The sequence below is a fragment of the Oncorhynchus mykiss genome, chromosome 6 (genome assembly GCF_057628025.1).
Source record: "Oncorhynchus mykiss isolate SJ-2025 chromosome 6, ASM5762802v1, whole genome shotgun sequence".
NCBI classification, from domain to species: domain Eukaryota; kingdom Metazoa; phylum Chordata; class Actinopteri; order Salmoniformes; family Salmonidae; genus Oncorhynchus; species Oncorhynchus mykiss.
In genome coordinates this window covers 24937460-24953485 of record NC_143027.1, presented here as the reverse complement: position 1 = coordinate 24953485, position 16026 = coordinate 24937460, and the positions used below count along the sequence as shown (strand labels likewise).

The 16026-nt window shown below is 43.5% G+C and overlaps 1 protein-coding gene across 3 annotated transcripts in view; it reads right to left on the bottom strand.

Annotated features, from left to right (window-relative positions):
- LOC110525587 (syntaxin-2) overlaps positions 1–16026 on the bottom strand; it is a 146773-nt gene that overhangs the window by 96920 nt on the left and 33827 nt on the right. For all 3 annotated transcript variants that reach the window (XM_090237411.1, XM_090237409.1, XM_090237410.1), the window contains one exon: positions 11462–11611. In XM_090237411.1, the coding sequence (XP_090093537.1) occupies positions 11462–11611 (150 nt within the window). The remainder of the gene's footprint in view (positions 1–11461; positions 11612–16026) is intronic.

Sequence of the window (16026 nt, the reverse complement as noted above, 5' to 3'; positions counted from 1 at the left end):
CTGTAATACTAAGTAGCCCTTTAAGTGTTATGATGATTTCCCTGTGAGCACAATTAATTTATAAAGCGATCATAGTACAGTATACAAACAATCACAATGCGTTACTTGCAATATTGTGCAGAATGGATTGGCAACCATTTTGTAATCAAAATGGAATGAATCCTCTGAAAGGGATTGTGAAGTTTAGTTTCAAACTACATTTAAGTTCATGACTGCTAGACACCCCCATTCTCCTTCTAACTCTCCTCCATTTACATGATATCCATAACCCTCCTACATCTCCTTATCCAGTACATTGCTACAAATCAGCAGGACTAGACAATCTGGACCCTCTCTTTCTAAAATGACCAGCCAGTGCGTATTGCCAGCAGCTCTTCGTTGTGCATCAAGCATTGCTCTGTTTATGACTTCAAGCCTATCAACTCCCGAGATGACGCTGGTGTAACCGAAGTGAAATGGCTAGCTAGTTAGCGCGTGTTAATAGCGTTTCAAACTTCACTCGCTCTGAGCCTTGGGGTGATTGTTTCCCTTGCTCTGCATGGGTAACGCTGCTTCGATGGTGGCTGTTGTCGTTGTGTTGCTGGTTCGAGCCCAGGGAGGAGAGGGACGGAAGCTATACTGTTATACTGGCAGTACTAAAGTGCCTATAAGAACATCTAATAGTCAAAGGTTAATGAAATACAAATGGTATAGAGGGAAATAGTCCTATAATTCCAATAATAACTACTACCTAAAACTTCTTACCTGGGAATATTGAAGACTCATGTTAAAAGGAACCACCAGCTTTCATATGTTCTCATGTTCTGAGCAAGGAACTGAAACGTTAGCTTTCTTACATAGCACATATTTAGCATTTTTACTTTCTTCTCCAACACTTTGTTTTTGCATTATTTAAACCAAATTGAACATGTTTAATTATTTACTTGAGGCTAAATTGATTTTATTGATGTATTATATTAAGTTAAAATAAGTGGTCATTCAGTATTGTTGTAATTGTCATTATTACAAATATATAAATAAAAATCGGCCGAATAATCGGTATCAGCTTTTTTGGTCCTCCAATAATCGGTATCGGCACTGAAAAATCATAATCGGTCGACCTTTAATCATAACCTCCATCGATAAGAGGCAATACTGTGCAGCTGTATTCATAGACCTGGCCAAGGCTTTCGACTCTGTCAATCTCCACATTTTTATTGGCAGACTCAACAGCATTGGTTTCTCAAATGACTGCCTCGCCTGGTTCACCAACTACTTCTCAGACTGTTCAGTGTGTCAAATCGGAGGGCCTGTTGTCCGGACCTCTGGCAGTCTCTATGGGGGTGCCACAGAGTTCAATTCCTTTTATCTGTATACATCAATGATGTCGCTCTTGCTGCTGGTGAACGAACTGCAAAAATCACTGAAGCTGGAGAAACATATCTCCCTCACTAACTTTAAGCACCAGCTGTCAGCGCAGCTCACAGATCACTGCACCTGTACATAGTCCATCTGTAAATAGCCCATCCAACTACCTCATTCCCACTGTTATTTTTTTTTGCTCCTTTGCACCCCCGTATCTCTACCTGCACATTCATCTTCTGCACATCTATCACTCCAGTCTCTATCACTCCAGTGTTTAATTGCTGAAGTTCCCTCATGTCCTACTCAGACAGACATGGCATGCCAGCTAGCTACAGTACAACAGACCTCAGTCTCCTAAGGGCAGTCTCTCAGTGGCCAGAGCATAGAGATGAGTTATAGCTGCTACTGCACCCCCCTGTTCATGTCAGCTTGAAAACCCCACAGAGGACTGGAGTTCAGATGAAGTCTGCCATGCTGCCATCTAAACCCATTGATTAAATGACTGCATGTTGCCTGCTGTCCAGACATCCCATAATACGCCAGCCCCCAACGGTGGACATGCATTACCAGACGAAGACTGTATTTGACACAAGTCTGAGTTGGGAAGTGCACTCTTTCCAAGGGGATGTATTAAAATCTATAAAGTTACTTTCAGAGCGGTACGTATTAGGCCACAAATAGCTTTTCTCCTCATCTAATATGACATGCCTTCAATGATGAGTGCATGCATTCGTCCTATTCCATACATGTACAAGAGTGTATTATGCACATGTGTGAATTGGAAATGTTTTTTTGTCTTTGTTGGTGTAATCAAAGCAAATCAACCCCCCCCCCCCCCCTTCTCTCAAAACAAAAATGTTTCTGGTGAATTCCTGGAACTAAAAGACACGTCAGTACTCTGAGTCACCACTCGGTCCTCACTCTCTTCCTCAGCCGTTTCCAAATAGCAAGATGCCACAAAAGAAAATGTGCAGAACCCACTGACTTCTAAAGACTACAGAGGGAGCAGCCTCACAGTCACAACTTCAAGAGCTTGGGAAGGAAGAAAATTGGGCCAGCTCCCCACAACCCCTGAAACAACAGGGCTATAAACATCTAGAGCAGTGAGATTGGTAACAGTCATCTAAACGGCTCTGAGTGAATGGCTTGGTGAGTCACACACTGGAACAATAGTCAACTCTGCAACCTTTCTCACAGACTGTGAGCAGAGTGTCAGTCAGCACAACAACACCTCTGATACCTGGAGTGATGCTTCTAATAGTCAGCTCCTCTCTCTGCCTTGGAGAAACGCTAGCGGCCATCTTCCTCCTTTCCCTCCACCCAGACAGCAATCTAATTAAGAAACGCTCGATTGAACCCATCCCACCTTCTGATGGCGTTAAATTAGATGTTACAGATTTGGAAATGCAATCTAGCTGTGACGTCATGCTCTGTCTGCTGGCGATAGAGAATTGTGTAGGGTGTCTGGAGTAGGGGAGGGGTGTATGTGTGTGTATGACTTGACCTGACAAAGGAGAACTAAGGAAAACATATCACAGTCATCACTCGCCATCCACCCAGCTTGGGGACCACAATAAAACCCACTGTAACTAGCCGCCACTTAATGTGAATGACCTATTTTGCTGCTACTGCTATAGAAGCACATTTAGGTTACCAACAGGCTTCTCATTTAGTACCAGTAGTTGTTTAGGTGCCTACTGTGGTTACACTATTTTGTGTCTTAAGAAACTGCACACACTGCCTCCCGAATGGCGCAGTGGTCTAAGACACTGCCTCGCAGTGCTAGCTGTGCTAGAGATTCTGGGTTCAAGTCCAGGCTCTGTCACAGCCGGCCGCGACCGGGAGACCCATGGGGCGGCGCACAATTGGCCCAGTGTCGTCCGGGTTAGGGGAGGGTTTGGCCCTGGTTTGTGCTTGTCCCATCACGCACTAGCAACTCCTGTGGCGGGCCGGGCGCAGTGCACGCTAACACTGTCGCCAGGTGTTTCCTCCGACACATTGGTGCGGCTGGCTTCTGGGCTAAGTGGGCATTGTGTCAAGAAGCAGTGCGGCTTGGTTGGGTTGTGTTTCGGAGGACGCACAGCTCTCAACCTTCGCCTCTCCCGGGTCCATACGGGAGTTGCAGCGATGAGACAAAAGAGAGGCAGAGAGGCAGAGAGAAGTCTAGTGGTAATTGATAGCATTCCACTGAACAGTCCCTCTCCTCTGCCTCATCTATAATACACACGTTGCACAGGGTTTAACTCTGAAAAGTCTTAGTATGGCAAGAGGGCCTGTCATGTTAGGTAAACAATGTATTTGTGGCTTGTTTTTACTCAAGTTTGGAATGGTGATAGAACATCAGTATCAGTCTGGGTTGAATGGAGCTGGTGCTGGGCCACTAAGGGAGCAGGTTGAATGAAAAGCTCCTGGGGGATTTAGCCTAGTGCATGCCTCATCCTCCTAGCCTCATCCCCAGCCTCTGTCCCAGCCTCTGCAGGAGTAATGTGACCTTCATAATGAGATTAAAATATGTAGCAGGCATGCATTGATTTTTGGACCAGTCACTAAGATTTATGGACTCAGCCAGTACAGAAATATTGATACTTGCTCTCTCTTAGTGATTGGATACCACAAAATTGGGGATTATAAATAAAATAACTGCCCACATACACACACACACACACACACACACACAATCAGTTACACAGTGTCGGATCTTCTTTGAGAGAGCAAGTATCAATATTTCTGTACTGGCTGAGTCCATAAATCTTAGTGACTGGTCCAAAAATCAATGCATGCCTGCTACATATTTTAATCTCATTATGAAGGTCACATTACTCCTGCAGAGGCTGGGACAGAGGCTGGGGATGAGGCTAGGAGGATGAGGCATGCACTAGGCTAAATCCCCCAGGAGCTTTTCATTCAACCTGCTCCCTTAGTGGCCCAGCACCAGCTCCATTCAACCCAGACTGATACTGATGTTCTATCACCATTCCAAACTTGAGTAAAAACAAGCCACAAATACATTGTTTACCTAACATGACAGGCCCTCTTGCCATACTAAGACTTTTCAGAGTTAAACCCTGTGCAACGTGTGTATTATAGATGAGGCAGAGGAGAGGGACTGTTCAGTGGAATGCTATCAATTACCACTAGACTTCTCTCTGCCTCTCTCTTTCTCTCTGCCCTCCTCTCTCTCTGTCTCTGCCTCTCTTTCTCTCTGCCCCCCTCTCTCTCTCTCTCTCTCTGCCTCTCTTTCTCTCTGCCCTCCTCTCTCTCTGTCTCTCTCTCTCTCTCTGCCTCTCTTTCTCTCTGCCCCCCTCTCTCTCTGGCTCTCGCTCTCTCTGTCATTCTCTCTCTCTGTCCTCTCTCTCTCTCTCTGCCTCTCTCTTTCTCTCTGCCCTCCTCTCTCTCTCTGTCCTCTCTCTCTCTGTCCTCTCTCTCTCTCTCTCTCTGTCCTTCTCTCTCTCTCTCTCTGTCCTTCTCTCTCTATCTCTCTCTGCCTCACTCTGCCCTCCTCTCTCTCTCTCTCTCTCTCTCTCTGTCCTCTCTCTTTCTCTCTGCCCTCCTCTCTTTCTCTGTCCTCTCTCTCTCTCTCTGTCCTTCTCTCTCTCTCTCTCTCCCTGCCTCTCTCTCTCTCACTGCAGGCTAAACTTACAGTGCAACTTTCCAACCTCCATAGGGGTTTCACACTGTTCATCGTTTCTGTTCTCTGTCGAAGTGTCGTACTGTAGGAGCCACAGATACCACGGCATGAATTTGTCACTGGGCTAACAGGCTTATGAAAGTTAGATGAAGGTTTTACGATCTTGTTAAAACCAGTTACATTATTAAAAGGGCCCATTCATTCTGAACGGTGAGAAAGGGAGCCTCCAGCAGATTGGAATTTTAATAACCTTAAATACAGTGATTGAGAAACTTTGCAGACCTTTAACTGTACCACCCTGTTATATGTGTACAGTGGTGACTGTCTGATCCCTCTACAACACATACACCTCGCTACGGATATAAAACCCACAGATATCTACATGAACCTTACACACATCCACTGGCTATCCCATAGATTCTGGTATGTGTTATATCAGAAGGCTAATGATTAAGGTGTATGGTCATGACAGGCTAAGTGTTGTAGTGTCAGCAGGCTGGAAGTAACTGACCCTGGGGGAGATGGGAGAGGACTCTCTCTCTCTGATAAGTGTTATCTCATCATCCTCACTGTAATTTGGTAAAGGCTCTCCCACTGACTATGTACTGTGTGTGTGTGTGTGCGTGTGTGCATGCGTGTGTGCGTGTGTGTGTGTGTGCGTGCGCGTGCGCACTCTTTATCTGGGTCAACACCAACTTCTCCATGTATCTCCCTGTATAGTACAAGTATGGCAGACATGTTAACTCCTGCACTGCACTTAATCTGTAAAAATAAATGTAAGAATGTGCCTTGTTCCAACCAAAGTCATACTACGATAGCTATACTGCACAGTGGAGTGTAAAAAGCATTACGTTCCAGTGCTTTCTGAATACAAAGCAGTCAGGATTGTGAACATTCTAGATTGAGAAGACTCTGGAATGTAAAGATTGTAGAGTCAGAGGGTTGTGGTGTCAGAGTGGTGAGGGGTACTAAGGAGTGAATGGTGTGTCCATCTTCAGACTCAGAGCAGCACAGTCCTGGGTACCGGGCCGGCTGCTCCAGAGCGGTAATAAGAAGGATAATTGAATTATGCCAGTGGTGGAGGCTTGTAGTGTGGGAGCCACACCGCTCTAATTGAATTACTACTCATGTAAACATGGGCATGGGGAGGCAGCCCCCCAGTACAGCAGCCTGCCCTGCTGCATCACACACACACACACACGTTTGTTTTACTATCCTTGTGGTGATCAAACAATTGATTCCCATTCAAAATCCTATTTTCCCTAACGGTAAAGCTACCCCTAACCCTTAATCTAACCTTAACCCTAACTCCTAACCCTAATTCTAACTCCTAACCCTAATTCTAACTCCTAACCCTAATTCTAACCCTAATTTAAACCCCAACCATAAACCTAACCCCCAAGCATAAAATAGCCTTTTTCCTTGTGGGGACCAGTGAAATGTCCCCACTTGTCCGAAATGTCCTTGTTTTATTACCCACCACTGCGACCTGTATGCTCTAGTCGGCTGGCCCTCACTACATATTCGTCGCCAGACCCACTGGCTCCAGGTCATCTATAAGTCTATGCTAGGTAAAGCTCTGCCTTATCTCAGTTCACTGGTCACGATAACAACAGTAGCACACGATCCAGCAGGTATATCTCACTGATCATCCCCAAAGCCAACAGCTCATTTGGCCGCCTTTCCTTCCAGTTTTCTGCTGCCAGTGACTGGAACGAATTGCAAAAATCGCTGAAGCTGGAGACTTATATTTCCCTCACCAACTTTAAACATAATCTATCTGAGCAGCTAATCGATCGCAGCAGCTGTACATAGTCCATCTGTAAATAGCCCACCCAATCTACCTACCTCATCCCCATACTGGTTTTATTGACTTTTCTGCTATTTTGCACACCAGTATTTCTACTTGCACATCATCATCTGCTCATGTATCACTTCAGTGTTAATCTGCTAAATTGTAATTCTTCGCTACAATGGCCTATTTATTGCCTACTTCCTCACCATTTGCACACACTGTATATAGACTTTCTTTTTTTCTACTGTGTCACTGACTTGTTTATTGTGTAATTGACTTGTTTATTGTTTATTCCATGTTATTCCATATGTAACTCTGTGTTGTTGTCTGTGTCACACTGCTTTGCTTTATCTTGGCCAGGTCACAGTTGTAAATGAGAACTTGTTCTCAACTGGCCTACCTGGTTAAATAAAGGTGAAATACAAAATAAATAAAAACATTCACAGGGTTTCTGGTCCCCACAAGGATAGTAAAACAAAAAACTCTCACACACACACACACACACACACACACACAGGTAGGTGTCTGTTTTTGTGAGGATTGTGCAGAATCATCATCGCCTCACCCCCATCGGAATATGCCTGTTTTCTGCAGGTTTCCTCCTGTGTGTGTTTGTGTAAGTTCTGATGCAGCAATAAAACAAGATCAGAGGGAATAAATGCAGAGCAGCATGGCACAGGAAGAGCAGAAACACACACACACACACACACCTACCTTCAGGCTGTGTCACTGCCTGAGCAGAGCAGTGGTTCCAGCACTTTCACCATCCTCTGTTCCCGTATTCTACAGCTTTGCAACTCTACTGTAAACAACAGGATTCCCTTTAGACAGGAGTCATATATTGTTGTTGCCTTCCTAACTGTTGTTTTATCATGGGGAGTTATTCAGAGGTTGATGATGAACGTGACTGTGAGCAGCAGTGGTGCTATCAGAGTGAGACTGAGAAAGAGACAGTCTTGGGCTATGGATCAGAACGCTGTGGAATTGATGACCGACCAATCCGAGAGGAGGAAGTAACCACAGGGACATAGATACAGAGCCTAGCAGTTGTATCATACAGCCACAGCAGACTAGGGGAACAGTGGAAGGGAAGGGGACTCACAACGACTGTCTTTACTGTAAAAAGGAGGAGACCACTGATAGCATGCAGAGTTCAGAAACACCAGTGGTCCAAGAGAAAACGTACTCCTTCCTTATCGCTTTCATTTAGCAAGACAGGAATGTTTTGTGGTAAGACAGCCATGTACATGAAGAGTGATAGTGGTACCTTGGCTTACATGACGTCTGCGGCTTTGCTGATTGTAGGCTATCTCCATCAGAAGATAACAGAGTTTAGGGCTAATGGGGCTTGCTACGGAGGTACCTCAGGCTCTGTCAGTTTTTCATTACCAATTCACTCAGTCTTCCACGGGAGCATCATATATCAGTAATTACCGATGCCAAGACAATCATTTCAGAACCCATAATCTGCGTTTTTTTTCCACTTCAGGGGACTAACATCCCTCCCCGTCACCTTCCCGTTCCTCCCATCCCATTTCTCTGTTGACTGAGCAATGCAAAACAACAACTTAATGGCATGATAGGACGTAAGTTGACTTTAGAAGCACACGTTTCCAAGCAACTGCCAGGTACAGGGGGCAGGGGTTTGTGTGACCAGAGCTCGTCTGACCACATCTCCATGACAGGACATAAGACAACAGCTGGCAGCTAATAGCCTGCTGGTTATTCTTCCTCAATCTAGCAGTAGCCTATATATTGTGGGTAAAGGTTGTGTTTAGCATCACATCTTTTATAATATTGGCCAAAAATCTACATTGTTAGACCCAGCTAGCATTCTGATAATCATATGTTTCTTAGAGCACGGTTGTCCTATGGTTATTTTGCATACAACCTTCTCACAACATTCTGAGAATGGTGCAGGATACCCAGCTAGCACATAATGTTCTGAGAACCATATGTTTTTTAAGTGGGAGTTTCAGTGCTTCAGCATAAGGTTTCCTACAGGTTTCCTCATGGTTCTATTTAAAGTAATGTTCTCAAATTGTTCCGAGAACATTAAGAAACAACTTTCTTCTGTGGGAATTTCAGTACTTCATCATAACAGTTTCTGCAGGTTTCCTCATGGTTTTCCTATTTAAAGTCATGTTCTCAGAACATGAAGAAACATTTACATCAAAACCACAAGAAAACCATAGTAACGTTCAAAGTACGTTCTAAAAATGTTATTTCAAAACATATACATTCCGTTCAAATGGAACCAATGGGAAACCAAAAACGTAAGCTTCCACAACTTCTAAGGAACCAAATGTGTTAGCTGGGGAGGCGCTAGGATGAAAATAAGTTTTCAAGTGAACATACATTATTCTTGGGCCAAGAATGAGTTCAAACTAATTCAGGTTAGGCCTAAGTGATTCAGCAGTGGGACTAGATAGCTGACAGCAGAATGGTGGAAAGGCCTGGCAGACTCTTCATTTGAAAGGCTAAGTATCAGATATAACCCAGTGACGAACTAGCTGAGAGTTACAATTCAATAATACATACAATTCACGCCTTCCTGTCTTTGCAAACAAACACTTACAGAAACCTCGACCTCACACCCTTAGCCTGAAGCTTTCCGACTGCAAGCCATGAGGATATCATTCAATGTGTGATACAAACACTATTACATTCACCATCCATGATTGTAAATAACCTTGAAAGCTGTGCAGACCTTTTATTTATTTCCATTCAGGACATCCAAGTGGTGGAATATTACAACCAGAGAAATCCGACTGATAGTACTACGCTTGCAAAGTTACCAGAATATGATCTACTTTTATGTAACTGGAATACTATTGCAATCTATGGTAACTTTGGTAGTTTATACTTTAATACAATTATTTATATAGTATTCATTGTTTATATCTGTGTCCATATTGTCCCTCATTTTCTTGTGGATAGACCATATGGTTCAAGAGAAAATTGCCTAATTAATGAAAAAAATGATCTCATCAACAATGGCATTATTTTCAATTAACTCTGCAACTCTTCCAACTATTTTTTATTTTAAAATCATCTTATTTGATTATTTTATATATTTTACATGTGATGAGGCCGCACAGAGGGCCAGAGATAATTACAGACACCTGTGATAATCTGAATTACCCAAAAGGGACAATAGATTTCTTGTGATACATAATATAAATTCCTTGAAAGTTACCAAATTTATGGTAGTTTGTTGGTAAACTTAGAAAGTTTCCAGTAATATACCAAACCCCTTTGCAACCCTAGATAGTACAAACATCCAAACATCCTGCTTTGGGAGTAATTTGGTTGATGTTAATAACTGTTGCTGAACTGTTTCTTTGAAATAATCAGGCTGTCGTTCAATCCAGCTGTCGTTCAATCCAGCTGTCGTTCAATCCAGCTGTCGTTCAATCCAGCTGTCGTTCAATCCAGCTGTCGTTCAATCCAGCTGTCGTTCAATCCAGCTGTCGTTCAATCCAGCTGTCGTTCAAACCAGCTGTCGTTCAATCCAGCTGTCGTTCAATCCAGCTGTCGTTCAATCCAGCTGTCGTTCAATCCAGCTGTCGTTCAATCCAGCTGTCGTTCAATCCAGCTGTCGTTCAATCCAGCTGTCGTTCAATCCAGCTGTCGTTCAATCCAGCTGTCTCAATCCAGCTGTCGTTCAATCCAGCTGTCGTTCAATCCAGCTGTCGTTCAATCCAGCTGTCGTTCAATCCAGCTGTCGTTCAATCCAGCTGTCGTTCAATCCAGCTGTCGTTCAATATTTCAAAGAAACAGTACAGCAACAGTTGTTAACATCAACCAGATTACTCTCAAAGCAGGCCATGCAGCTTGTTGAGTTCAGCGTGAGGTTACTTTCCATCCTGTCTTCCTCCTGTCTTCCGCTCAGATTATAGGAGAGACAGCCCTCTACACACACAGCACATCTCATTCCAAACTCCCTACACACACATGTGCACGCACACACACACACACACACACAAACGGCTCATCCCGATCCACTCAACACAAGCAGCGGCCTGAGAGCTAATCGATGCAGCTCACTCATATTGGACCCCGGGAGGACATCAGGGGAAGCCTGGGGAATTACAAGCAGTCTCCACTGTGAAGACACAGCCTAGGATCAGCTTGAGGCCTGGAGGAGACCTAACATGCCTGCCCCCCTCCCCTAACAACCGGTTTAGTCCTCATGGCTCGGCTGCATACCAGGCCAGTAGCATGGCTAGTGTAGTTGGCTACTGCAGCTTCCACTTGGCAGGGCGGGAAACTGTTGATTAAATAAGGAGATGGATATACAGTACATCTATACCCTTGACTTTCTTGAAAATAGTTTTTGCAGAGATTATTTTATTTTAGACAAAGGCACAACATCTTAGAGCTTTGTCCATCAGCAGCCGTGACTTCAGGAATGACCATTCAAGCTGTGTCTCTGACTGACCCCAATTCATTCCCCAGCCTTCTTCTCCAAACAGACAGATGAGCAGGCAGTCAACTTATTTAAATCGTTAGCAGAATTAGCAAAAGGAAAAATAATTCAGGGTTCACAGTCCAGAGCAGAGAAACAAAGGGGGAAGAACCTGTGTTTGACTGCTATGGGCGACTTTCTTGCCAAGACTCCAGCCTCTTGCCACTCTCAAAATAATGCTCCACCACTGCAGCCTCAGATAGATAGAGAGTCAGTGACTCACCAGGAGTTTGTGCTGTAGCCTGTGTTGGCTGAAGGTCCCAGACTTGAGTTTCAGGGCTCGGTTGTTGTCCTCTAGAAGATGTAGTCTGTCCACACACTGACACTGGGGCGGTACATCTGGGAAGTGGAGGGGCAAAACTTCATTTCTGAGCTGTGGAGGAAAACAATAAATAAGTTGAAAACGTTGTCATGGTCATCTGAACTATTCCAGCTAGTCATATCACAGTCATCATGTACCTCTTTTCAATGGCCAGAAACAGCTCTGACCTGCCTATAAATAGGCATATACTGTATAACCTTGACAAATCCTTACTAATGTTAAAGTTGAGTGTCGCTGACATATAGCTAGACTAGTCTCCACGTTAGTTTCCACATGTCAGCCCAGTGAGCTATAGAGTAACCCAGGTCAGGACTATATAGCAGGTGGTCAGGGTTGAAAAACAACCTGTCCTGCTGCTGATGCTAGGCTAATGATGAGCCTGACGCTCCAGTAAGGCTCCAGTTACAGCATAAACAGGATGGCGTATAGACTGGCCCACCTGCACATCTGCTGCGGCTACCTTGAGTAAACACACAGCTCTACAGAGATCTGATTAGACATGCAAATACACACACATGGGGAGAGAGCACAAAGTACAAACACACATGAGCACACAGACACACAAGCAAAAGCAAAGGTTCACTGAAGGAGAAATCAAAACAAAAGTGAAACAAGTTATCAATGAAGACCTACTGTAGGCTAAGTACAAATCCTATTTGTTTATCATGAATAGTACTAGGTCATGCCTGTACCATGCTTTCTATGTCATGCAGATATTGTCCGTAAAACATGAACTGCAACATACTGTATTATACAGAGCGTAGGGGCAGAGATATGAAATTAGGAAAGCGAACTACAAATACACACAGATGGTCCCTCCATCCCAACACAAGGCAAAGGAAACGTCCACATACATCTAGGTAACACCGCAACACTCACTCAACCTAATACTTACAAACCCACACAAGTATAAGTTGCCAACGTGGTAAAATAACATCCTCTCTCCATGTTGGACCACTTAGCAGGCGATGCTGTAGCTAAACTGCTTGTTATTGCCAAGCCAGTTGCGCTAGCTCGAAATAATAATGCCCGCTTTAATTATTCATGACTTCAGTCAGGTGGAACCAGATGCTGCTACTGTGTCATAGACTAGAGGAAGAGCTGTAACTCGACTCAGCCAGGGCCGATGATGTATACATAAATCCTGGATTGCGGATGCTATGTATTGGTCAATTAGAGGCTTTGAATCCACTGGTCGGCCATATTGGTACTCCCCAGGAATAGGAATGAATAGAATTCTAAAGAATTTCAATTAAAAATGTAAGGTCAAAATAACATGTGTTTTAGTATTTTTTGGTTGAAGTGGGGACAGCGCTACAATACTTCCTTCAGCAGAGAGACTCTGCCCTTGCTCCATCCAAAGATAGCATCTTACAACTTACTGAACTGGTATTATCCCATAACTACTTTGTCTTTTAGTCAGACTTTTTCCTTCAAATTCGGGGTGTAGCCATGAGCTCCCCTTTTTCCCCCAACTATGCAAACCTGTATGTGGGACAATTTGAAGAAGAATTCCTTTTTAAAACAGAGACACACCCCTTACTTTCTAAAATCCTCCTATGGAAGAGATACATAGATGACGTCTTTGTGCCTTGGGAAGGAAGTCAGCAGGAACTAAATGAATTCCAAACTCTACTAAATGAGAGAATACCTGTGGAATACCTCTGGAATACCTCAAATTCACCATGCAGACTGATGAGAGAAAAATAAACTACCTGGACTTATGCATTATCAAAGAGAATGGTGCATTACACACAGACTTATACACAGATCTCAATACCTTGCTATGTGCGGATAGTATGCATCCCCTTCCCCTCCAGAATGGTCTACCATATAGCCAGTTATGCAGGGTTAAACGAATCTGTGGCCACCAGTCAGATTTTGACAGCAATGCTAAGAAAATGACAGATACATTCAAAATGAGAGGCTACAAGGACAAAACTCTTAATGCTGCAATGATGAAAATATCTGAAAAACCAAGAGGGGAATTACTAAAAACAACGCAACCGTATTTATAGTATACCAAGGGTTCGGAGAAAATGAAAGCAATCCTGAAAAAGCACTGGCATATACTGCAATCTCTTCAAGGAACCCCCACTGGTGGTCTATAAGCACGGTCGCAATATTGGAGATAGTTTGGTGAGATCTGACATGCCCCCTGAGCCCAGTTAGACACTCTTGACACCTATCCCAAATGGGAACTACAAATGTGGCTCATGGCACAGTGCAATAGCACTATAAAAACATCTTTCTTCAGACACCCACATACAGATTGAAAGATCCCTGTTAGGGGGATCATCTCATGCAAGACCACGGGAGTAGTCTGTCTCATCACCTGTTCATGTGGAAAAGCCTATGTAGGACAAACGAAAAGACAATTAAAACAACGCATAGCTGAACACCGCAGCTCAATCAGGTGTAAGAACATGGACTATCCAGTATCAGCTCACATTGTTGAAGCTAACCATCCCATCTCCTCCCTCAAATGCACAGGCATTGAGCATGTTGCTCTACCAAGGAGAGGAAGTAACATGGAGATCCTACTACAACAAAGGGAGGGTTAACTGGATATCCTGTCTAAAAACATTGACCCTAGTGGTCTGAATACTGACTTTGATCTCAGGCCTCAAGTCTTATAAATGTAAAAAATATTTTTACACCTGATGTGTTCCCTCTGTTGTTGATGCTCATTATATATTAAGGTTAAACCAATATTACATGTAACAAAAATGAAATACGAAATTATTATGTGAAATTGAACGAAACAATAATGTATGTTGATGCTAATATGATGTATAATATTCCATTATGCTTCTATATGGTAATAGCATAATATATTTAATATGCCATATACTATTTTTTAACAGCTTCACTCAGTTTAATGAACTTAATCATTATGACACACCCCTCACCACTGTCATTGGTTACACTAATTGCACTGTGCGTCTACATAACCTGGTTCAAGTCTTCATGACATTACCCTGTGGAAGACACAGTGATGTCGAAACGTTGGTAAATACCCATTAAATTGCTGGGAGTTTACACATGGAGTGTGCAACTTTCTTTATTTTGATAGTTTATAGTTTATTCGCCGTTAGTCAGCACCTCCACACAAACTATTGTTCTGGGTGTGCGCCAGCTCATGTTTTTTACCTGAAATGGGGACAGTAACATAAGTACTCTCTAAAAAAAGTACTTTAAGGAATCACATAATATAGTTCACATAATATAATTTATAAGTATGCATTAAGGTGTCTGTAATAGAATCATCTTGTCAAAAGCAATAAATGTTGTTTCTTTATACAGCTTCCAAAATCTTTATAATGAAGGAGGAGTACCAAAATGGCTGCCCGGTGGTTTCAATACAGCCCCCCTGTCAGTCATCCAGGGTGCATACATCACTGGCAGGCCAGCGGGGAAAGGCCCTCTATGCATGGGAGAGGGTGACTTGCCAACATTATGGGAACACAGCCTGGCTTTAGCTAGCTGGGGACAGAAACACAGCACAACCGTGACATGACAACAGCAGCTTTGGTGTTTATATGTGACATTCGCTCCCAGTGTTCAGAGCAGATGGTTCTGTAGGTTTCAAGGGTCAAGTTTTATTCGTCGTGTGTACAGGATACACATGGTATATAACACCGTACAACAAAATGCTTACTTGCAGGTTCTTTCTCAACAATGCATCAACAATAAGGAATAAGATAAGATAAGAATACGAACTTAAAGTAAATGGCTCAGTAGAATAGAATAAACATTTTAGCATACAGTAAGTATAATACAGGAAGGCACAATTTATGGTCCAATATTTACACGTGTTTTGGGGAAGGGGGATTGGGGGCAAGTGGTTAAATTGTGTCATATTTTGCAATAATAATAAGAGTCTGGTAGCAGCAGTTATGATGTGTGTGTGTAGCATGAGTGTGTCTGTATGTGTATGTGTGTGTGTGTGTGTGTGTGTGTGTGTGTGTGTGTGTGTGTGTGTGTGTGTGTGTGTGTGTGTGTGTGTGTGCGTAGAACATTTTGAATTAGAATTGGGTTTACTTTCTGAATTGAGTGGAATTAAAATGGAATTGAGCCCAACCCTGCAGTCCATATGTAATCTCTGTAACACAGGAGTAAAATCTGGCGTAATTTGGTCAGCTACATGCAGAATCTGCCCACGGGAGATTAGTCCATGTGGAGCAGCTCACCCTAAGGTGCTACTGGCAGTTCACCTTCCCCAGTGTTGGTGTCACTCCATCCCCCGCCCTGACGTTTGTAAAAATGGCCGGAAGATGTCCATGTCGGTGCCATCCTCTGGCAGTTCATACTAATTCCATGTTGCTGTGTGCCTGTATGTCTGCCTGCTTGTCTGTCTGCTTGCCTTCTGCTCATGGGAACAGGGATATTTTTAGCTGCTCGTCCCCAGCTGCACATCTCCAACCCAAAGCCAACGGGCAATTAGTGTTTATTTCTCCTGACAG